We start from the raw sequence: 25,114 nt of genomic DNA on the forward strand, positions 1-25,114 counted from the left end.
ATAAAAGTCATAAACCATGAATGGATGACTTCATTTGATGATAACCATCTTTGGGGCGAAGGCAGCAAATATTATTAATACAGCTATTCAAGATAAGTGAAGACAAGCCAATATAGGACTTCACTTGAAGTCCAAGTAGTTAAAAGAGAATTCATTGTAATATGATTTGAAAGGAATGTGGTGCTTCGTGTTCTTAGGATGAATTACGAGCAGTATAAGATTTTTTGTTTTTAAGGCATTTGTTTTGTCTTTTTTTTTGATAACTCCCGTTATTCTACTAACGTTACCTTTATTAGGCAATATTCTTTCAAGTCCTGTCAAAATTGTGAGGGCTACTGTTGCCTCATAAAAAACTTAGAGAACAAAGTATGTGAAGGTGAATTTGTTCCTGGCTTTGTGACTTGGCTACTACTAGAAGAGAACTAGGATTTTTTGACCAATGTCCCATTTTTTCCTTTTTCTTGAACCCTCTGACTGTGGTGTTCATAAGACATTTTCCAAACAAAAAGGAAGGCTACGGAAATGGTGGTTTTTTCCTTTCTGAACATCGATTCTTCAGTCTGTGATGCAAGTAGAAACCTTAAATTAGCTAATGGGCCAGATGAGTAGTGAGGTGATTACTCTTCCTGATGGCCAAAAAGTGTAGCACACCCTATTCTGTCACCTTAACCTCATCCACACCCTCTTGTAACCTGTTGGAGACGTTTGTCTTGTCTATGTATTGAGCCTGGGTTTTTGGGCTTGTGTAAGCTCTTTTGAGTGGAGGCTGTCGTTTGTTGTGCTCATATGATGTGGAGAACAATGAGGACTCATAGCACGACTGCATATGTAAGAAGTAATACTGCTTTTCTCCACTGGGCTCTTTTGCATGATGGACCGAGTGATTTTGTTCTTGAAAGTAGATGATGAGGAGTTTCCTTAGTTACGACAGATCTACTCTCAAAATACTTTTAGAAGTCTTAGAACAAAGCTGCCTACTACATTTTTCAGAGTTTCTGCAAATTCACTTCATTGCAGCCTAAAGGAGGAAGGCTTTAGTCTGAAATCATTGTACAGTGTTCAAGAACAGAGAGATCTAGTCATTATTTGTAGAAAATGAAGCTGCAGATTATTTTTTCACACATTTGCTGCATTTTAATTTTGGAATAGAAAATGTGCAACAGTGTTAATGTACTTGGTGAGGTTAGTGGTTACCAAGGTTTTCAAGCAAGTGTCTAATGTATAATGTAGGATTAATTTCAGTTGATTCGATTTGTTTGAACTAAGCTGGAAGATACCCCGTACCCTTCTGGAACACTCTAAGACAACAGTTTCTAAGCTTAAGGCTTAATGATTATTTTTTTCCTTCCCTTCTCCCAGCACATTGAATCTATAAAATGACTACAGAACTATAATGAGTACTTCTTTTAATTTAAAATATTTTTATGTATCTTGAGGGTATGATTTAGTTCCTTGAATGTCTGACTTCTAATCTTTACTGTGGCCACCTGTTTGCCTCAACAAATAGAGTGAACTTCTGTGCTTCTCTTAGCGTACTCAGTGGTGATACCCTTCTGAATTTTACCTACTTTTTATACTTGGCCTGTGATTTAATAAAATTTGATTTGTTAAACTAGACAGTTATGTATTGCTAAATTTAATCTCAAATCATCCTCATTTCACTTTCTTGTCAGAGATGGTAAGTTCTCTTGAATGATGAATTGTATATACATAGTATGTAACAGACTTATTTCTGTTAGTTTGGGAAGTTTTCAGGAGCTTGATTCTACCAAAAGACATGTTGATTTTAAATTAAGCATTGGTGGAGAAATGCTTGAGGTGACCAGGGTTTTGCTTAACCCAAATTTGCTGTCAAAGTGATCAAGCTTTTTCTTCAGTTAGCTTGTTGAGATATTGAAGAGCAACCCAGGACTGAAGAAAACACATTCAGTTGATTTGGGTTTCTGAATGTTCAGTAAGTTTTTTCACAAGTGTGTGCTTGACTACCCTTATGCTTACTAAAAGCAGTGATCTCTAATGATCTCATGTGGTTGGCAGCCGAGATTCATCTGCAAAACAGCACTGTGCCCTGCAGCACTGTACTGGGGTGTGTGCTTAGCTCTGACTTGGAGATGATCATCATTTCCTGCAGCAGCTAGTTAGCCCAATGCTTCATAGCCCAAGATGTGAAAAAATCACTGCATGAGGTGGTATTGCTACAGGCATTTGGACTATTAAGGCTAGACTTGTAAAGGATATGACGTGTATCTTTGTATCACATTGCAGCATGATGCCTGTTTCCAACACTGATGACTGACATGTTTCTACTTTTTCACCCATGAAAAAGTGTGGTGGGAGACATTAGTGAATAGGTAGATCAGAATTTGCCCTTTGGAGAGAGTGACTACGTTATATTTCAAAAATATGTCTAGTATAACACAGTGAGTATTCAGAACTTAAAAGCAGGATGTTATTTTCTGGAATTATTAACATAACTTGTTTTTGGAGCTCTGAGTGGGACATGCTTCAGTGTCTGTCTGCTAAACTAATATCAAACTTGTTTTTGGAGCTCTGAGTGGGAAATGCTTCAGTGTCTATCTGCTAAACTAATATCAAACATACGAGTATCAGTAATGTAATGTTCAGTCCAGCTTCAGTCTTTCAGAGACTCTTGGGATTTCAGCAGATTTTAGCAGAATGATGCTGTACCTGTCTTATGCTAGATAGATGAGAAGGTGCTACTCTTGTGTTTGAGTTTCTTTACTGAAGAAAATACCAATAAAGAAAAATTTAGATAGTGAGTTATGCTATTTCTCTGAAAAATATAAAGAAAAAAGAATCTGGAACCTAATGAAACACTTTGGAAGAAAGAGATGATCAGATTGCATTTCTATTTCACCAAATTGTTGTATGCCAGTTTTCCAGTTAGAATCTTGGGTTTGGGTTTTTTATAGGTCTTTTTTTTAATATTTCAGTGTTTTTCCTGTATCAGCTAGATTCATGCTAGTCGCAGTGAGGCAAGAGATTATATATTCCCATAAAAACAAGTCAGAACTATGTAATCAATTTAAGCTAGGTTGAGAAAACAATCAGTCACTTTTTAATTGGTCACACACCCATATCTAGATCGAACTAGTTGTCTAGCCCTCCTGAACTGTATGCTACCATTACCTGCACAGACTTTCTCGCAGTTTTGAAAGACTGAAAAATCATTTTTATTTAATGTTTAGTTATGAATTTATAGAAGGGAGATTGTTAAAAAGCATGTGAATATGTTAACATTGATTGATGTGAATGTTTTATCATTTAATTTCCAAGTGGTAGTTTCTACAGTTATGACTTGAAGAAAGCATAAATCCACAAATGTCTCTATTCTTTTATATGCAAGACATTTGGGGAAGTGGCTTTAGCGGACATTAATTTGTCTTTCAGAGGTATGCCTACATTTGGCTTTCAAGCCGAATGTAGTCTGAGATAATTTGTAATGATTATTTGAAAAGCTGAGCTAGAGCCTTTGTTAACAGAAAATCTAATGTTTGATTAAACTACTGAACCAATTACAGGGACTTTTTTTCAAAAAACAGGAAATGAAGAATTAGTGTTCAAACTTTCAGCATGTTCTTCCTTACTACTGTGAGGGGTAGAAGATCACAGAATACTGTGTAGTAGTTCTACTTGAGCCTGTCTCCACTATGTCAAATGGACAGTGTGTGGAAGTTATGCCAAAGTGCATTTTCAGTGGAACAGAAACTACTGAGTTGATCTTAAAGTGTAAATTCAACTTTGGTTTCTTCATCCATCCTGCTTAAGATGACTGGTAATCTGCAAGACTGCTTTCGGTGATGGAATCACTGATGTTAATCTCAGAATAGTAATGATGACACTAACCTCGTGGCAGTACAGCTTACAGAAAACTGTGAAAAGTCTGAGTTTTACCTTGTCCATGTAAGAGTTACTTATTAGTGTAGTAATATATCTTAGAGGATCTGTGAAATGTGATGTGATGTAGTGGTACTTAAAGACATGGTTGAGGGAAGGGGGAAACTTGCTCATTATGGATTCTGTTTTTACTGTTTTAATGACAATTTGAGTGTCTCTTGGGTCTAAATCCAAATGTAAGTAGCAGGCACAAATTCTAGTTCAAAATAGTTGTAATCTGTGGAAGCAAAATGTGTGACTTGTTCAAATTAACTGCTTTTGTGTAGTTAACCTTTTATAAACAGCAAGACTTGATGTAAAATCACCTCCTGTAGGAGAGTTTCAACTCTCTTCACTGACAACTTTGAGACAAATTCCCTTTCTGATTTACTCCTCCATGGTCCCAGACACTGCTACTTCACTGTGGAATTTTAACAGAAGTTTAAAAGTCATACAGATCTGTTCTTGCAGGATTATAAAATCTTGAGGTACTTTTAATTATTACTAATTAAATTTTAATTTAATTATTACTAATTAATTATTAATTACTTCTGTATTACTAGAATGTTTGCAGGGATTGATGCATAAAAAAGAAAGGCTGTACACTGAATTGCACTCTTCAACTTTGTATGCATCCAAGACTGTTTGTTTTATTTGGAATTCATTACTGTTGTATAGATTTTAGCACTTTATTTTCTAATGTTCATGGATAGAATTTAATTTTTGTCTGTTTTTAGATATTTAGGGTTCATGTTAAATTTCTCCATTGCCGAAATAGGGCTTGAAACATGAACTTACAAGAAAAATTGTCAAACCACAAAGCAAAAAACCAAACCCCACAACAATAAAAGCCTACCCTCAAAGACTGAAAACTCTCAAGGCATTGTATGAATCCAGAAGACAGAACTTGAATACTAACTGCAAGTACTATACTATCCCATTTAACATTTGACAACACACTCACTTTGGTTTCCTCTCCTTTAGTTTGCCTTCAGTTTTGGTTGTATTGGAGCAGATATTGTTTAAACAGTTAAGTTCTAAAGCAGATATTAACTTCATGTGTTATGTTGTTTAACAAGCAATATTTCCTGTTGCATCTCGGGTTGTTCTTGTTACTGTGAGTAGCACTGCTGGATCTGGCACCTAAAGCTATTGATCACGGGCGTTGTAGCCTGTCTTGGCTGTGGACAGTAAGTTAACTGATGTGTTCAAAACAAAATGTTAATTATAATTACCACTGCTTACTTTTTTGTCTCTATAGTGGATGTCGCTTTACTAGTCATTTTATGTGATACTTCATTCTTGACACACCAGGGTGAATTAAACAAATCTTTGTTGGAACTTGTTCCTATTCACACTATTAGTTCATAGCTATTTACACACTATAAATCATCTCCTTGCTACATTTTCTTCCTTTTCTTCTTCCTTCTACACTGAGTCACTGGCATTTGCTTTCATGAATCCTCTGTGACCTACTTCTGTTTGTGAGCAATTAGTACATTGGTGGTAAAATACTCCTTTCCTGGTATGGGTGTTTTTATGGGGCAAAGTATACGCAAAATTTGTTTTCAAAAATTGCTTGTATACTCTGTGCTCTGTTTAGCCTTTTCTCTGTATTCTTGTGGGATACTGTATTGATGTATAGATTTAGGTCTGGTATAGAAAGTACACTAGGTATAAAAGTTAATTTTAAATTTTCTTATGGCCTTGTTTCTGTGTTGTTGGATTTTCATGAGAAAATAAGGTGTTATTGACCACTGAAGTGGTCAGGAGAGCTATAAATGAGAAATCAATCTTACGTGATTCTTGGTAAAGACGTACTATGAATAGACTTTGTGGACCAGATTCATTCATGAAAGTACGTTTCACTTCATTAAAGCTCTGCTTGAGACTTGTAGTATTGAATGTATACTGTTTTGTTTTGTGTTGTTTGCTAGGATGATGCTTCTGATTTTCTAGTTTCACTCACCAGGTTTTCACTAGGCATAACCATGTGGATGCATTTAAAGTCATATTACATTTTAGTTCTGCTGGATCACCAGCGGTGGGAAAGAGTTTGGAGTATAGCATTGCAGAGAAGAGGGATTCCCCTTTCCCAGGATAATGCATTGTTTCTTCTCAGAGCCTGTATGAAAGATCGCAACCCAGCATTATCATGTTTTGATCTCCAAAAGGCTATGTTAGATAGTCTTAAGGGATTCTAAACTAGTACAGTATTTGTGATTCAGCGACTTGAATAGTTGAATCATTAAAGTGGCATAATGTGTCAAAAGGAAGGGAACGTTTGATGACATAATATGAATGCTTTATCAGTACTTTGTTTGCAGTGGCCTAGATAATTTGTTTCTGACCTCACTGAGTAATCCAGTCACTTGAAAGATACGCCACTGAAACTTTTTTTAATACTGTGCCATACTATTTTTAATACTATGAATGTGCGTGTATATATAGTGTGGATCTGTCACAGCAAACTGAAACACAGAAGTCATCTGATTTTCTTGCCTTGTGTGGTGCTTGATGGTTAATCATTACCAAAAAAATAAAAAATAAAAAATAAAAATAGAGTGGATGTCAGAGGCCTTGTGTTGTCATCCCTACTGATGACTATGCCTGGAAATGTTTGAATTGCTTCACTAGAGATTATTCAGACGTTTCCAATTACCTCACTGTGACTTTGCAGCAAAGCAGTGTGATGATCTGTGTGTGTAATAGGTTGCCTTCCTCAGTAGGTGTACTGCCATAGGGAGCTGAAGTTTGGTCCCAGACCTAGTCGACGTGCTGGGTTTTATACAGGGATAATAATTTGAGCTGTAGCTAGCCAGTTAATTTTGCTGACACAGCTTTGTTAGTACACAATTGCAGTTGAAAAAGACAGATTGTATTTTCATGGTTCATTTTTGTTTCTGTCTGGGAAAATCTGAACCAATAAAAGACTTTTATGCTATGGTGTAACCTTCTACATCAGTGGAAGGCAGAATATGCTCTTGTAATTATACCAGTTTAGATACACAGCTAACTCTTGTAGATACTATATATTTAATAAAAGTTCGTGGGGAGAAGAAAAGATTGATGTAGTTTTGTAAATGGTGTCAGCTCTGTGTCAGTGTATACTTCATTTTTATTCTGTTAAATTCATTAAATTAAAAAAAAAAAACCAAAACCACACCAAAACCAACAATTATGTCTGTTACATAAGCTCAGTTTTAATCTGGGGAAAAAAGCTAGATCAGACATATCCATTGTTATATTGGGTATTTGTTGTTTTCCTGTTAAAGGGATATAGCTGTGTTTGGGAACTCCAAGGGCAAATAGACTCTAATTTGTTATAACTTCATATGGCTGGGGAATGCCACCCTACTGGCTGCAGCTATATATGTAGTGGACTCTTAAGACTATGGAGTGTTTTGCCGCTTGCATTTTAGCATAACTTTGCAGATGTCTGGTTCCTACAGAACAAACAACCTCTTCATGAAAGCCACCATAGCTGGCATTAATTGATGCTCTCTGCTGCAGGCTCGGCAGACACCAATAGCTGAATGGCCATAGTGAATGGGGTTTTTTTTCACCTTCCCCTGGGAAAATAATGCTTCTAGATGCTCTAATTATGATTTAATTAAAAAACTTTCGGTCAACTCCCAGGGGAAGGGATGGAGAATGTGGATCTCAGTAAAGAGAGGGGGGCCTGTTGTTTGCAAACTGAATTTCTGAACTGCAGTCAGTGTGTGCTTACTCAAATGTGGGACACTGATGGTGCTGCCAGAGGTCTTGTGGGAACAGACGTCATTTTCAGGTTGAATGCCTTCCACTTAATTGTTCATATTCAGTCTCCTAGCCAGTTAAGGGCATAGTTTTCAAACACTCATATTTTGCCCTAAATAATGTTTTGTATTTTTACATGTTTTTTTCTGTATTTCCTTAAGTCCAGTGTATTAACTGCTTATGCATTACCAACTAATTATGTCCAAACAAAAGACAGTACAGAATATTAATTGCAAAATCTTTATTGCTTGTATAGAAAGTGTGATGCTTTAGTTATATAATATTGCCTCTTCCCTTTTTTAAAATATAAGAAATGAAAGGGAACAGGACTGTTTTTCCTGTTACTTGTATTGCTTTCTTTAAAGAAAAGATGCAAACTTAGATTGGATTGTTTAAAATAAGGCATTTATTGCAAAATTTTGGCAACTCTCATGTATGTATGAAGAAAGAAGATAAACCTCGACAAATAATGCCAAATTGCAGTAGAAGGGATGAAGCTCATTTCCCTCGTATGTCGAATGCTCAGTAGACAACTGTTCTTCATCAGTGTAATGCTTTCCAATCTGCGGATGTATATCCTCACTTATGGTTCTCAAGAGGTTAAATAATAACTTTATGCTCTTACTGGGAGAGTGTGCCTGGTGGAGACTGTCCTCCCTAAATGCTTTTCCTTCCTTTGTTTTTCTGCCTGTCCAAGTGGGAATCCTGTGCAAGGAGGTGTGAAGGAATTCAGACTCTTATCCTACTGAGTTTGATCTGCTGTGTCGTTTTCCTTCAGTCAGGTGCATTGCACCTGTTCATCCCTGAAGTCTTTGGAAGTATTTGCTAAAGACATAAAGACAAAACATTTAATCTACCATGTGCACCCTCTTAGTTTTGAGAGATTGAAAGCTACTAGATTCAACTAGGGAGGAAAGATGCAGTCTTGTCCTCTCTGGACTCACTACTCTTTTGAGTAAAAATGAATTGTTTCTATTTAATTACAGGAGAAAGGAGTTAGTTGTAGATATAAATTATTTTAGGGATTAAACCAGAAGAGAACTACTGGATTAGAAAGTAAAACCCTGTGAAATCTATCTACTTCAAGAAGCTCCTAATATCCTATCCTTGAATTTTAGGGGGTGATTAATTTAGTTGTACTACTTCAAGATTATTAGGAAAAAATAATTAGGCAGGTGTGTGGAAAAGAAAAAAAAAGAAAGCTTAAAACTGTCCTGAAAACACTGTGAAATAATGTAGGAAAAAATACCTCTAGGATCTTATCTTTTAGTGGCTTTCCTCCCGGGGTGAGTCTCTGGAGTGCAGTGCAAAGCAGACAGTGTTTCATGCGATAAAGGGTACTGTGTAGACTTTAATAGCCTTCTGATTCTTTTTATGTGAGAGTAGCCTTGGCAACATTAGATTTTCTGATGGGTGCAGAGTTGTCATTTCTGAGGTGTCCCCTAGACATCTGCTGAGGAAGCAGACTTCCTAGGCTGGCAATTGTGACAATTTCAAAATATAGCAGAGTTTAACCCAGAGTTTAACCCATTGAGACTTTACAAGTATTGATACCGTGCACACAACTTTTAGCCAAGAGAACCTACTCTCCATGCTATTTGGAGAATGTCTTGAGTGCTATGAAGAGATCTGTCTGGTTTATCATCCTGGCCCACTGATTCCTAGGTACATGGTAAGTTATGAACAGTGGTACTCAGAGCTGTAGTGCTTGGGAAAGCACCAGCAAGGAAGAAACAAAGAAACCTAAGAGGAGGTAGGTCTAAGTGGAAAACAGAATGAGAAAGCTGGGGAGAAGGTGACAGAGTTTCACTGTGGTAGATAACTGGAAAAACAGGTCTTCAGTTTGTAGTTTGGAGACACTCCCAGGTTTTATCTAAATTCTGAACTCTGCTGGCCTTTGTTTCAGCCAGAATTACAGAAAACTCAGGATATGTGCTTGGCTCCCTTGCAGTACTGAAGTGGCCTGGGGACTTGGCTGTGATTAGTCCTTGAGTCTAAATGGATAATGTTCAAAGGAAATATGGCTGGAACAGGACGCGTTTGTTTATTGGTTTAGTTTGGGTTTTTTTGAAAGTCCTCACTGGGTAAAAGTTGCTGGTAGATTGATTACTCTGTTCAGTGTGAGTGTGAAAAGGGCTGTTTGTTCCCCATCAGCTGGAGATGGAAAGGTGATGAGGCGATCCCTCAGCTACCTCCTGTTCCACGTCTGACCTGCTTGTGTTGTGAGCAGCAGTGAGAGGGCACCACCCTAGCTCGCAAACTGGGGACAGAGCCAGTGGCAGGCATTGCCTGTGACAGTGTCTGTGCTGTGGCCTGGCAGACAGCACTCCAGCCTGAGGTGGAGCAGAGGCTCCAGAGATAATGGCATCCAACATCCTGATTCACCTCCATCTGCTCCCTGGTTTCTCCCAAGCTGTTAAGAACCAGCAATGGGGCAGAGTGAGAAACATTCTGCCCCCAGCCTGGCCTCTGCAGCTTGGTAGGAAATGTCTGGCTGGATCCTCTTAGCCTAAGAGATGCACCAGGAGGTTGTAGTCTGGAGTCAAAATCTGGAGTGATACAGGTTAATGTGAAGCTGCAGGGAATGGCCAGGAGCACATCAAGACCTCTTTTGTGAACCTTCTGTCTGCATTGGGTAGGCATGCCCTCTGGTAAATAGGGTATTTCCTGTCTAATGCAAATAGTTTCTGCAGGGTTGCCCACTATGCAAGTCAAGGTGCTACTTCCTTTGGTTAACACCTCCAAACAAAGGACACTTTGATCTTAATAGCTGTGATCTATGACACTTTTTTTTTAAGATAGCACTTGTTAAATATTATAAACCCATCACAGTGGCTCCTGATAATTATTAATATTTTTTTCTAGTTAGGCATTTCTGCCCTTTTTTTGCATGTCCTGAATAATGTAGCATACAGATAATCAAACTTAGCAGTTATTTAGGCCAGCACTGCGTATTTTTCCTCTACTTCTGGTTCTGGCTTCCTAATTACCTTTCTGTTTAGAATGAATAGTATTTGTGTGTCAAGGAATTTAGTTAAATGTCTCGGTATGATTGCGAATGTGCTGTTCACCTCATAACTTGGTCTATGTCCCTTCTCAGAACACAAACCAGAAATTCAAGAAGCAGTGGCATTTAAATGATCCCATTGTCATGTTCCCAGTGGATTGTATGATATGAAGATGCAAAATCAGTGTTTTGTGTATGATTAACAGAATTGCACAGTGGGCTAGTTTATGATCCTGAGCATTCTCTTTGTCTGCACTCTTCTACCTGCTCACTTTGTATTACGGACTGAACTTGTGTGCAGCTATTTTATGACTATTGTACAAATATAGAGTTGGTAGTTAGCTTAGTACTCTTTTTTGTTACTATAGAGATATTTAATTATGTAAGTTAAAGTGAATCAGGTGTTTTATGAAGAATAAGGACAGATAGAAGTACACCATTTTAATTCTGTAGAAGAAATTCTGATTTCTTATAACTGCTGATTTTTCTCCTGTGTGAGAAGAAGAAAAATTATGGATTGAACTTGCTTACAGTAAAAGTGAGCACAATCAGTGAAGTTGAATACTCTGCACACATCCAACTAGCAAGTTCAGTTGAGAAGGCATAATGAAGGATCAGTTTATTTGTGTTGTAATGCTCTGAAGTGGTGGAAATTGAGAGGCCTTCTACAGTGTAAGAAGTCTTTGTAAAGATACCCTTCCTCAGGTCAGACCGTTTGAGATTTTGCCTGAGAGTATTATCCAAACACTTCTTGAACTCTTTGGGCTTGGTGCTGTGACCATCTCCCTCAGGAGCTCATTCCAGTGCCCAGCTACTCTCTGGGTGAAGAGTGTTTTCCTAATATCCAACCTAAACCTTCCCTAACACAACTTAAAGCCATTCCTTCAGCCCTGTCACTAGTCACCACAGAGAAGGGATCAGTGCCTGCCCCTCCTCTTCCTCTCACAAGGAGGTTGTAACTGCAATGAGGTCTCCCCTCAGACTCCTCCAGGCTGAACAGACCGAGTGACCTCATATGGCTTCCCCTCAAGGCCCTTCACCGTCTTTGTTGCCCTTCCACCTCTTCTGCGCTACCTATCCCTCCTGTAGAGCCTGTAACTGGCTAGCAGGGCTCCAGGACTCCAGTCACAGGTGTCATCCTACTGGGTTTCACTTATGCCTCTCATGTCAGATCTCTGTGACGGGACTGAATCTTTGAGCTCCTCTTGTTTGTTCCTCATGCTGGGTACATCAGTGTAGAAACATTTCAGATGTCGTACTTTGTGACCAACACCTTGTGAAGCATATTGAGGGATCCCATTAGTGCTTGTTTCTTCAAGTTTTTGCACACCATCCCATGGCTCATCACTGGCTGGTGATGTCAGTTTCCCCCTTCCAAGCTAGTTTAAAGTTCTTTTAGCGAGCCTCACTAACTCCTGTGCTAGAACTCTTTTTCCCCTCTGAGAAAAGTGCATCCCATCAGGTGTCAGTAGACGAGGTGTTGAGTAGATCACCCCACGGTCAAAAAAACCAGGCTTTGCATTCTGGGTATGGCAGTAACTTGATTTATTTGTGCTTGTATTAGCAAATAAAACCATTTGTAGCCTCTCTTAGAATGAGAGAAATGCTTTTTTCATCTTTACCTTCAGCTCGACTGCTATATATTACACTAATACCAAAATTAAGATGGTGTGTGCTCAGCATAGACTGTTAAAGGTGGTGAACTGTCATAATAGCTTACAGTCCAGATCCATCTTCATTACAAGTGTAAATATTAATAATTGAGAATGTTGAAATGTAATAATTAGAAATTATTAAAGCAGATACTGTATTTCCCATGAAAAGCATGGCAAGTGGTAATACAGCCTGCTTTCCCTATTTTTTTGATAAATAAAATCAATTTATTTGCTCATCTATTAACCCTCATTCTGAGAAAGAAACTTCCATTTCAGTGCATATCTCTCACAGTTTTTGTCTTTTCTTAATTACTCTGTCAGGAAACCTGCATTTAATATTTCAGCTCTGGTTGGACTACTGTCTGTCCTAGAAGAGCTGTATTTCTGCTTCAACTTTTTATTCTATTTAGTGTTTCCAAGAGCTTGTGGAGTGTAGCTCTCTTTAAATGTCTGTACTAGTAGTTGTGTCTTATGCTTTGCTGATTTCAGTCTAGCAGTTCCCCTCATTTCTGCCCAAAGGTCTTTTGCCTGATATGGGAAGAATTGTGGCTATTTAAGGAGCAAAGTAAGTAATCAAATTTTATGCAACTGGATTGCATCTTTCAGCAGCTGCTACTCACCCTTTGTTATAAAAGAAGTTCAGCACAAAACAATATTTATGTAGTGTCTTCTGTGTGTTTTATCACGAGTACTTCTCATGGGAAACATTGATTGTCTGTAGCGGCTGGAGAAGCGACTTGGAGTTACAGGCCTGATACTGGAGCTGGGGTGAAAGAAGAATTCCTCTGCAGTGAGATAGGGTGAGAAGACAGGGTAGGGAGGAGAGGCGTGGGTGGGCAGGATTGTCCAGTGATGGAGAGTAGGAGGTAAGGAAGAACCTGTCGGGGAGATTGGAGAAAAAATGAACTGGATTCCAAGATAAGGAGGAGTTCCGTTTGTCTAGGACACTGCTGGTATGGTATAATGTCAACTAGTTCAGATAGGTAGTCATCCAGGACAAATAGAGTCCAGGGAGGATATTCCTGGGGCAGAGAAGGAAGTAAAGGGCAACAAATATAAATTTTCTCTTCTGTTCAAGTTTTACGTGCACCCCAAAGTTTAGTTATTAAACCTGACTGGATTTTTTTGTTCCTTGTTCTCCCTGCTCTCTTATTCTTCTTGGAAAAAGAAGTTTTTCTTTTTCCTTTTTTTTTTTTTTTCCCCAGTGTTCTAAACCCTGCATCTGACCCGCTGCCTGGCTTGCTAGTCTCTTCTTTGCATGCAGTTTGATCACAACATGAAATCCAAGGGTGCATTTTGAGGGCTAGCACTCTGTGGTTTACCAAGGTTTATGTTTCCCTAAGTTACAATTCCTGTAGAGTGTTCCTGCAGTGCTGTAACTTTCCTGCAGACAAAGAGGCTTTATTTCAGGGCTGCCTCTTATCAATTGCTTTATCTTGTCAGATTTGAATGGGAGAAGAATAGTTTTATGAAGATAATAGAAGAGGAAAGTTACTTGATGTGATCAGAGATGTAGAAAAAAACAATTTTGCCTGCAGAATGGTTTTGACTTCTGAGATTCTTTTGTATATGGAAGATTTCTGTTTTAAGGCTAAATACAGTTCAGTAAGTAATACTTTAATGCTTCCTTAGAACCACCCTGCTTCCCATTTGTGGTGTTCTGGCAGCTTAGATCATCTTTCAGGTTCCCTGAAGTTTTATTTTTTTTCATCCACAAAATGCCTCTTCTATAATAGTATTTTTGGGAAGGAATTGTGTTTCACAGATTACACAGAATGGATAACATTATTTCAAAATCTTTGTGAAACACAATTGAAAAACAAAGCCTGCAGTGAGAGCTCTAGGATGAATTTGTCCTCTAATGCAGGGAGTTGTGTCTTACCTTACTGGTAAGACAAATAGAGTAGACTACTTATCTTTTATTTTTTATTTCTCAGTAGAACATTTTATTTGAGCATGACAAGATAAATTCTCCATATAGCTGCAGCCACATCTGAGCAAATAGCAAAGATTTTTTTTCCTATATGGCAGCTGGGGGGAAGATTTCTCATTATTTGAGAGTTTTAAGTTTAAAGTAATACCATCATGCTCCCCAGAAATAGTTCTTAAAAATCCACACCCTCCAAAAATTAAAGATAAGTTGAATAGGATGTCTTTGATAATGATTTGTGCAGTAATGTATTGCACCTTCACCTGAAGAATGTAAAATTTGAATATTAGTGTAAAAGTGAATACAAGGAATTATTTACATAAGAAATTCTGGCAAAAGTGATAAAAGTCTCAATTTCTACAAGGAAGGGCAAATGATAAGTAAGGGCAAGAAATCATCCCTGTAGCCAAGTCTGTGAAGGATATCTAAAATTTGTGTGCTTAAAATGTGTTTCATTCTTCTGACAGGAGATGTGGTGGTTCTTTAAAACCCAAACTTTAACTGTGCAAAACTGCTTTAAAGTCACCTAATGGGGTCTCTTAACCACAGCTTGCACCACAGATGTAGTCATACCATCACATCATCTAAATGTAAATATTGGAATAATTTTGTGCATTCTTTCCTTACGTGGGTCTACAGTAATGATACACTCATGGGTTAAATAATTAATTAATTGAATAAAATAATTAAGTAAGATGGCAAGACTTTGTGCAATGTGCAAATGAACTTTACATTAACCCTTTAAAGAGTTGAGAATGGCACTCTTGCTGCTTCACAAAACATTTTCCAAAGGGAGAGTGATCTTAAAGTTTGACTTAAAATAAGTATTGTAGATGTCTTCTATTATTGCTTTCATACTCAACTTTTTATCTTTTTCTTTATATTTCTTGTTTTCAGTATTACCTTGGATTACTTTAGCATCTGTTTTTCTTAACTGTTTTTGCTATTAAACTCTGTCCAATCTTTTGAGACATCTACAGTTGTGATCTGAATCTGCTTCCGTTGGAACCCGCTCTGATAATGAAATGGTTTTGGTAGTTTGGGGTTTTTTTAAACCTTTACAGAAAAATTTTGATTGCAGTGCTGTAAACATTAGCATATGCATTTCAGTTTATACACAGCTAAGGTCTCTGACTTCAGGATAATATTTTCCTTCTGCATGAATGATGGAGTTTTGGGGATTTATGTTTGTGAGAATATTTTTTATGATAGAGAAAGGGAAAAAGAAAAACACATCTGCCAACAAACATATAAAAACTGTACGATGTATTTAAGAAAAGTGTCTCCTTTCCCAAGTTTAATAGATGTGTTAATTTACTGTTTATCTCATGTAATGATCTTGTGATATGGGAAATTAGTGGCTTTGTAGATGAAAAGTGTATGAGTAAAAAAATGCATTCATCTTCCTAGGCATCATCTGTTCCATTGACAAAAGGCACAGATGTGAAACTTATCTCAGTAATTAATTTATAATTATCATTCTCAGATTGATAAATCTTGCTCTCTCTGGCATGTGATTTCAAGCTACAGTTCATGGAACAGAAATAGCTTTAGTTGTTGGTGATTGTAAGCTTGAGACCATGTTTCATATTGTTTATTTTTATATTTTATAAAAAGTGTATGGCAGAGAAATAAGCTGTAGTCAGAGAAGAACATTTTGTTAATGACTCTACAGGGGAATGCTGATCTTTGCATAGAACAACAAGAGTGCAGGCCTGAAAAGTAGAAATGGTATATTTTCTTTGGAAACTGCTGCATTTGCCATTATGCAGTATGATTGTGGACTTCCTGGACATGCTTACAAAATCAACAGTAGCTCTGGTTTTTTAATAGGAAACTGGGAAGTCAAGGAACACAGTAGCAGAATCTCAAAACACCCATGTGTGATATGTCCTTTATTTTTGATGCTAATGTCTTCTTTCCTTTCTTTTTGCCCACAGCTGCAGAACAAGTAACAGGAAGAGTTTGATGGGCAGTAGTCAGTCTCCAGCTCTGCCTCGGCCTCATTCACCACTCTCAGCTCATACAGGTGATTTCATAAGTATCCTACTACTGCTGTTATAAAATTCTTAGAATGTCTGTATAAGTAAAGGAAAACAGACTCTACTCTTCTTTTTCCTGCTTGTAATAGCAAAAAGTTGCACGCCTTTCCATCCAAACTTCTGTTTTATATTTAGATCCATAAATCCTATGTTACAGTCAAAAGCAGTCCAAAAATATATAACATGGATCACATAGCTATTTTTATTTCCCCACCTTGCATTCTGATACTTTTTATCTTCCCCCCATTACTCCATTTCTTGTAGCTTGCACCGCATGTTGAAGATAGTATTGGTGAGCAGCATGTTAATTCTATTCCTGTTGCTTTTGCTCCCTAGAATTTATAGTGTGAGGCATTTTGCTGGTAATTTCTGTGCTTCACTTTGCATGGCAATAAATCGATGATCATTTTCTTCTAAAGCACCTAAATCACTAAAGATTGAATGAATGTCCATAAATAAATACTTTATTGATAATGATTGTCTTAATTTAAAAAAAGGAACATTTTTAGCATGTCAAAACTCATTTCCGTAAAGGTTTATTATCTCCTTATATTTTTGGGGCATTGGCTGTAACTACATGCCAAAATGAAAGTGCTGCACCAGTCCTTGTGTAGTCAATGACACTGAATACTTTGGAAAACTGCTCTCAGGTGGATACTAAATGAGGAGATGCAGAGTTTCACATGAATTTTGGAAGAGGGTGTTGAGCTTATTAAGGCATCTCCAGTTTTCTTGTTGAAGCAACATTGTTAGAGAAAGTATAGTGGTGATTTTCACTCTGAGCAGCAGCTGTCACAACTAGTAATCCAGGCATCATGAAGATTTATGAAGAGTTCAAGGCAGCATTTTAAGAGTATTTAAAACAGATAAAGAAAAACAAGATGCATACTCTTCTAAAACTGAAAAATTAGATGTTGGAATATTTGGGATCCCTGTTTGGGTCTCCCAAGTGCAGAAATTGCCATTTGGAAGAGAAGATCTATGGTTACCGTAGAAGGTGTATTTAGTTGTGCTGTGCTAACTTGATGAAAGCAATAACAATGCTTACTCCGAGAACTGGCATGTCTGATGCTATGAGTCACTATACCACCTGTTTGGAAACTGCTACCTTGGACCTAATAGGCTTCAGAAGTATGCTCTGACCAGCACATGTTACGTGGGATCTGGATATAGATTGTGTATTTGATAAATATTGAAGAGCTCCTATCTGGCAGTGGACTTGAGCTTTCAGTTTTGAATTGATTTCTCAGACAGTAAGAGGAGAATAATGTTGCTGATGGCACAGCTGTTGTAAAGTGGCTCTGAAGGTGGAAAACCAATACTATAAGTAAAGGGACATGTTAAGTGTAAGCAGTTCTTTTCCATAAACTCAGCAGTATGTACTGTGTATTCAAAAATGTATTATGAATATTTGGCAACTTCGCCAGTTACACAGGATACAGTACATTCCCTTAGTTGTATACATTCTTCCAAATGATATGCGCCAAACACTTCACCAGCACTAGGAAATCTCATATATGTGATGAAAATTTGCATGTTTATGGCTGTCTCTGATATTAGCTTGCCTTCATGAATAGCTAATTACAGTAAATATTGGCACAGTCATTGGCTCCTTGCTCAGCTGGCTGATGTGTTTAGACAAGTATGTACATCAAATCCCTGTGAATGTCATCGTAGTCTGCAAAAATAAAGATACAAATTTCGTAAGTTAAAAATTTTCCTCTAAGTATGTAGTAGGAGTTCAGTGTTTCAAGTGTTCAAAATATGTAAATCTATGGTAATGTCAGACTTGAGAGGCTGTGGATTTTTAGTGATGCTGTATTTTTATGTTGTTAGAGCTGCCAAGCGTTAACTTATACTGGCTTCTGCACACTCAACTTGCCTCCCTGCTCTCTGTGGTGGCCTGTACTGGAGTCCTGTGGCCTTGCAAAGTGTAGTAGAGGGATGTCATGAGAGACTGTGTGTGCTGTACAGTTTACTGGGTTTATTCCTCTTGCCAGTCCTTGTCTGAGAGGGATTACTCCAAGTCAGAGAGGCGTCCTTGACTTCACAGAGAGAACCTGGTATATCTCCTGTCCATCTATAGATGATTTTAGGCTGGGGGTTTTTTTATTGCATCTGGAAAGTAGGTGGAAATGGAACTAGAAAAATTCTGTAAATTGAAGGTTTTACCTTCAATTCATGGTCCTGTGCCAGACCATGTGCCAAGAGTATGTACTGCAAACTCTAAGTCTCAGAGGGACTGGAGGTGATCCTCTGACACCTTCACATATTTGTTATGGATGCTTGCTTTTGCAGGAGGAAACAATAGGGGAAGGAGAGGCAAACAAAAGTTTCCAGTCCTAGAGAAGAAAGTAGCAAGCTGAACATGCAGCAAAGTATTAGTGCTTGCCTTTGCTGAAAACAGGTTTATTCATTAGACTTTAGTTGGCTGAAGCGCAGTAATAACGTGCATTTTTGGTAAATATGTCCTAGTGAGATTATGGAGAATATGGAGGACACTGGAGAGGACCTGCTGTTCTTGTGTGTTGTCAGAGTTCAGTTTTGTGCGAGGAATCTGCCCAGGTGAGTTCAGGCTCAGGATCTGGGTGCATGGATGCTCACAGCTAATCTAACTTTGTGAGACCATTACACGATTGCTTGTCACTGGGTGTGAAAGGAAAAGACTGATTCTTGGATCTGCCTTTTAGGGGACTCAGTCTAACTGGTGAGAACACTGGGAACTTAAACCACTGGGGACTCTTGCGGTGCCACCTGTCCGAGAAACATTTAGCTTCTGCACATCACACCTTTTGGTGGGTCATGCTTTCCTCACTCAGTTATGTGCACCAGTCCTCCTCAGTGTGGGAGAAAGGTTGCAACAAACCCAGACTGTCAGTTTTCCTAGATACTTAGTTCATGTTTCACCTTCTCAGCATTTTTATGATGCATTGAGAGTAATTCTCTATCCTCTCTTTATTTTTGTTTTGTCTGTTTTTTATTACTTCGCTTCCCACTTCAGAAAAATCCTAACGTGCTTCTGTGAGTTAAATCAAAAGCATTGGTAAAGATATGTGGCCTCTGAGAATTCCACTTTACAATGCTCTAGTCCCCTCGTCTAATCTTCTCTGTTTCTTGGGGATCTCAAGAGTTCTGCTTAAAACACAGAATGTTCTTCTGTATCTAGAGCAAGGAGAGGTAGTGCATTACAGATCCTTTTTAGTAGGAGGAAGAGCTATTTTGGGCATAGAGACAGAATATTATCTGTCAGCCAGCTGGGTCCTGGCTCAAGTAGAAGTCTATCTTGCAGTTCTCATTCAGATGTGATTAGGAACGTGTTTGGGACTTTTATATGCTTGGACATAGTGATACATATATACAGCACTTTAGGCCAGAAGTTATGATGTCTGACTGTTTCTGTTCATATGCTGCAAAGTTACGTTATACTGTCTTTTCACGTCTTGGAAATTTAACTGAGTTTGGGCTTGAAACGTCAGACCGGCATGAGTTTACCTTGCCATGGCTTATGTTCTGATATAGTTCTGAGAGCAATCACATTTGCTTCAAGGTGAGAAATTAAAAGGAAGAGGCTACTTTAAAGGTCTGGGCATACTTTGAAGTCACTTTGCTTTGGTATCCAGAGGTTCCTTGTTGGACACATTACTGATTCCGTGAAACAGGAAAATGAAAGATATCATCTGCTGTGGTTTGAGTAATTCAGACAGAAATATGGATAGATTACGCATGACCCTTATTGTTCATGTCTTTTAAAAACCATTTTGGCTTCTGGTTTCACACCATCAATGCTTTTTCTGACAGATGTGTTTTTCTTGGGATACTGGATCCCACTACTATACTTTCTACTCTCAGGGAACTCCATCCATCTCTGGGGAGAGCCTGCTGTTGTCCTTCCTGAAAATAGTTCCATTAGTTGTTCTTATTTAAGTGGACTAAGTTCTTAGTATTTGTACTGTCTTAGTTGCCAGCTGGGGTTAAATCACAGCAAAGGGATGAGGACCTGCAGTAAGAACTCAGTACCACAGAGCTGCTCATCCACTTGTACCATCCCCCTTCGGTTGGTAGGAGAATTAGAAAAAAAAAAGAAAAGTAAAACTCATGGGTTAATATAAGAACAATTTAATAATTGACACAAAGTAAATTAAAATATAATATTGCTACTAATGATAACAAAAATAATCATTCTAATGAAGAGGGAAATAAAATCCAAGAGAAACAAGTGATGCACAATACAATCACTCACCACCTGCTGACCAATGCCCAGCCCGGCCCCAGAAGTGATCAGTCCCTCCTGGACAACTCTCACCGTTTATATGCTGGCCATGATGTTCTGTGGTACGGAATATCCCTTTGACCTCTTTGGGTCAGCTCTTTTGGCCGTTCCAGCTTCTTGTCTACCTGCATGCTGGCAGAGCACGGGAAACTTGATTCAGAGTTAGTACTGATTAGCAACAACCAGAACATCTGTGTGCTAACAACATTATCCTCATCCTGAATCTAAAACATAGCACTATATCAACCACTAAGAATCTTCAGTGTTATCCTGGGCACTTCGTGTATAGTCCTAATGAAATTGTTGGCATTGCTTGGGATTTCATTGCCTCAGAGGCATCTGAAGTCAATATTTTCATCCCTTGTGAGGACACCCTTGGATCTACAAGCAACCTCTTCCCTTCTCCATTAATTCCTTGTAGTCCTGTTTTTCTCTCAAGGATGGCCTGAACTGGAGGCACCAGCTATTTTGTAGTTAAGATAGACAGTCTTTGAAGAGAACCAGTGGCCCAAGTTCAGGATGACAGTAATTGCCCCTTATGAGGAAGTCATATAGAGATCTCTGGCAAATTTCTGCCCGTCCCCAGTTTTCATTGTTTGTTCTGGAGGTAATAGAGGATTGCTCCTATAAAGGAGTCTGTTGTTAATCTTTTCAGAGTGTTTCCAAATCAGCCTGCATCTGTACATTATGTAGAGTTTTTTAACTGTCATCCTTACCGTCTCAGTCACGCTCAGATTCACGTGTTAGGATGGGAGAGATGGTGAGACGGCACCACATGGATGAAGTAAATAGATTATGCAGGGCACAAATAGTACAGGAGTAGCATCTGTCAGAGAAGGGCAGATTCGTTTGTAAGCATAGTGACCATAAGAGCTCATGGGCTACAGTAAAGAGTTCTTAGATCAATAAGTAGTCCAAGTCTTGGGAGCACATGGAGAGTTATAAGGTCTGAGACTGAGGTTAAAAAGCAGATAAGAAAAAGGTAATGTGTACAGCAAATATTATATATCTGTTATGTACATTAATTACTAATACAATACATATAATGCCACTTTCCTCTGTGGAGGATCTGTGGAGATAATTTGTGTCTGGAAAGTCAGATTTTTAGTTTGCAGTCGAAGAGTCTTGCTATGCCTTATGCATACGTGTAAGGATCACAAAAGATTTCAAGAAAAGTATCAGCTTTCACTATGTAGTCTTTTTCTTAGGAAAATAGAAAACAAATCTGCGTCAGGTAATTTCTTTGGGTTCAAATCTTCATCATTATTAGCAACTGTCTTAGGTTAGTTGTTTGACCATCCTTTGCCCTTAGTATCTGGGCTGGAAGCTGTTGAACCTGCCTAAAGATCATTTTAATTTTAACATGAACTGTTGGATACATTCAGAATTGTGGGAAGTGCAGCATTACCTTGGACAGTATCTGGTGTCCAGGTCATTAATGGGCTTTTCTATCTCACTGTGCCTGATGCTGTGAAGGCAGGTCATCTGGTCCACCCAGCCTGCAAAGGGAATGATTATAATCTCAGCAAGTCAGAATATTCACCCACCCCACCTCAGGAGTCACAGGAGCTTGTTCCTGTGGTGATAGTAACCTCTAATGATTAATAGTTACATGTGGTGGTTTTTAATTGTATCTGCTGAAGGAGTAAGATTTAGCTGTTAGGAGTAGTGCTGTAAATTATACTTGTTCGTATTGTAGTAAATATTTTATGTGGTGCCACTGAGAAGACAGGCAGTAGGACAAGAATTGCAAGATAAGTAGGAAGTTGTTTAAGGGGGTAAAGACAGGGCTTGTGCTATAATGGGAGATACTATAAAGTAGGAGTGGATGTTATCAGCAGAGTCCTCGGCTGTTCTTTTTGTGGCCAAACCTTTTTAATCTTCTCATAAGTGACTTTGGCAAAAAATTAGTGTAGCTGATGTAAATTTGGAAGACATCCAGTATGAAATAGCACTGGGGGACTATGTTGAAGCGAGTGAATGATCTCAAGGACTGGAATAAAAAAGTATGAAATTACATTGCAGTATGCAGCACTTTGTGATGGAGGACTGGTAACAGATTCTGTCTGTGGTAAGTTGTGGACTCATCTGTTATAAGGAATTTAGGTAAGGATTTGACAAATTTTCTGGATCAGATGATGTTTGCAAAGAACAGTCTATTGTAGCTGTGGAAATCAAATCTCAGAATATGTATAAAGGCAGTAATTTTCAATTTAATTTGGGAAGATTTTATGCCACTGTACAATGTCCTGGTTAGATTTCATCTGGAATACTCCCTGTATTTATGGTTATACATGTTCAAATGGGATGATGTGGGGAGAAAGCCTGGTGAGATAGAATGTGGAAACTTCTCTGTATAAGACTGAAAGACTTATTTGCTAGCCTTAGCAACAGGAAGACTGGAAAGGTGGTATGGTCATGTAAAGCAGTCAGAGTTGCCTTCCCCCCCCCCTTCAAAGAATGTGAAGAGAAATACATGCTGCCCATATATAGCAGAACACGAGCGCTCTTAAAGAACCATCCACCAAGTATGGCAGGGACAAGCCTGACCTTTCCTGTGGGATTCAGTAAATTTATAAATAGGATTACACGATGCAATTAAAGCAGAATCAGAACATACAAAGCTTTCTCGCAAACCTTTTTTGCTGTAACTGACAAAAACTAATTGTTGGTTTCAAGCATAAATCCAGATTTTGAAATAGCTTGAGCTCCTCGTGTGGATGGATCTCAGTGTAAAGCACCTGCAGAAGGATTAAAAAATATTCTGTTCCCAGTTGTGCATTCTGCTGGCTGTCACTGTTTATTATGGTATGAAAGTCAGAACTATTACTGCTGGTGGTTGATGTCTTGTTGAATATTGTTCAGTTCGTACTGTGGGTTCATCATCAATTAAACTGACACAGAGGAACATAACATTGTTATCTTGTATTATTGTGGTGCATTTTAGAAGACCATCAAATCATGACATCAAAACTTCAAGCTGGTTTTGACCCATCAGGAATTTGGGATAACAGTTATCATTAATCTGGTATTCCCTCAGTACTAACAGAAAGTCATTGCATCTGAAATTCTTTATTTTGTAAGCAGACAGCTATTAAAAATACATTAATAATATACAGTGACTGTAGTATATATGCCTTTTTAAAAGATTTAAAACATTACCCCTCTGGCAAAGACAAAGGACTTCTTGAAGATACTTGCAAAACAATCACAGTTTAAATAGTCTTGATATAGTTTTCTTAACAGTTAGGTGCTTGCAAAATAGCTACCTTGTGTGTTTTCATGAAACAGTATTGTTTTGATAGGTTGATTGCCTGTTGATTGTGTCTCCAGAGGATGCTGGTGTTAATTACCTAATGCCTAACTACCAGTCCAGTTTACTTTACCAGATCAGACAGTAATCTTAGTAGCATAAAGATACCCTCATCATGGCGAGGCTTCGCGAACGAAGATTTGGGAAGGCTCTATCCACATTTGCTACAGGCACGCTGGTGGCTTATGAGGCCAATACGTGACAGACATATCCGATTGCAAAAGGCACAGCAGAAAGACTCCTTAGATGGTGTATTCTGCAATACACGGTTCTTTCTGCGTAGCATAAAGATACCCTAGGACTATAACATACAACAGCTAGGAGATCCTAAAGAACAGCGGGATTTGACTAATAAGCAAACGCTGCACATATGGGCGGAGAATTAACTGGCACTGGCTTTTATTTGAAAGTCTCCCTGCTGTTGACTTGCAGATGGGTGAATGAATGCTGTGATTGATGAAGGTCACCTGTAGGACTCTGGTTCTAACCCATCTTGCTCTTCTGGAACACCACACCTTAAACCTGTAATAGCACTAGCTATTTCTCCAGTCATTAGGGATTTGTCACAGAAGAGGACAACTCCGAACCCGGGCAGATGGAGCTCGATCAGCCCTGTAAGGCCATCCATCTTAGAGAAGGTCACTGTAATTAAACCTACGTCCTGAGGACCTCGCTGTCACTGTCCAAGCTCGCTCGGCCCTGGCAGATGAACCTTAGGATTAAAGGGTGGCAGAATTACCTACCGACAGGTCATTCTGACCGAATTATCTCCCTATGCCTTCCACTACACAACGAGAAGCGTGTTGTCCTCTTTAGTATATATGCCCCAACTCTCTAAGCTGACCCTGCTGAAAAAGATAAATTTTACACCGACCTGCGCCGCCTTACCCAGAAGGTTCCTGCAGATGATAAGATCATTATCCTTGGTGATTTCAACGGCAGAGTAGGTAAGAATTTTGAAGCCTGGAAAGGAATATTAGGCAAGCAAGGTGTTGGAAACTGCAACGATAATGGTCGACTTCTACTAGAATTCTGTGTGGAGCAACAGCTCACCATTCCTAACACTATCTTTCAGCAGAAAAATAGTCTGAAGACAACATGGATGCATCCCAGATCCAAGCATTGGCACCTCATCGATTATGTCTTGGTGCAATGGAGAGATGTCCACGATGTCCACCATACCTAGTGCAGAATGCCAAACAGACCATTGACTGGTATGCTGTAAACTTAACCTCATTCTA

At 38.5% G+C, this 25,114-nt stretch overlaps 1 protein-coding gene across 1 annotated transcript in view; it reads left to right on the forward strand.

The window, feature by feature from the left end:
• MAST4 (microtubule associated serine/threonine kinase family member 4) overlaps window positions 1-25,114 on the forward strand; it is a 296,129-nt gene that overhangs the window by 205,234 nt on the left and 65,781 nt on the right. Inside the window, exon 6 of the mRNA XM_017808069.1 lies at window positions 16,189-16,277. Within this exon, the coding sequence (XP_017663558.1) occupies window positions 16,189-16,277 (89 nt within the window). The remainder of the gene's footprint in view (window positions 1-16,188; window positions 16,278-25,114) is intronic.

The sequence above is a fragment of the Lepidothrix coronata genome, unplaced genomic scaffold (assembly GCF_001604755.1).
Source record: "Lepidothrix coronata isolate B3197 unplaced genomic scaffold, Lepidothrix_coronata-1.0 Scaffold22, whole genome shotgun sequence".
Lineage (NCBI taxonomy): Eukaryota > Metazoa > Chordata > Aves > Passeriformes > Pipridae > Lepidothrix > Lepidothrix coronata.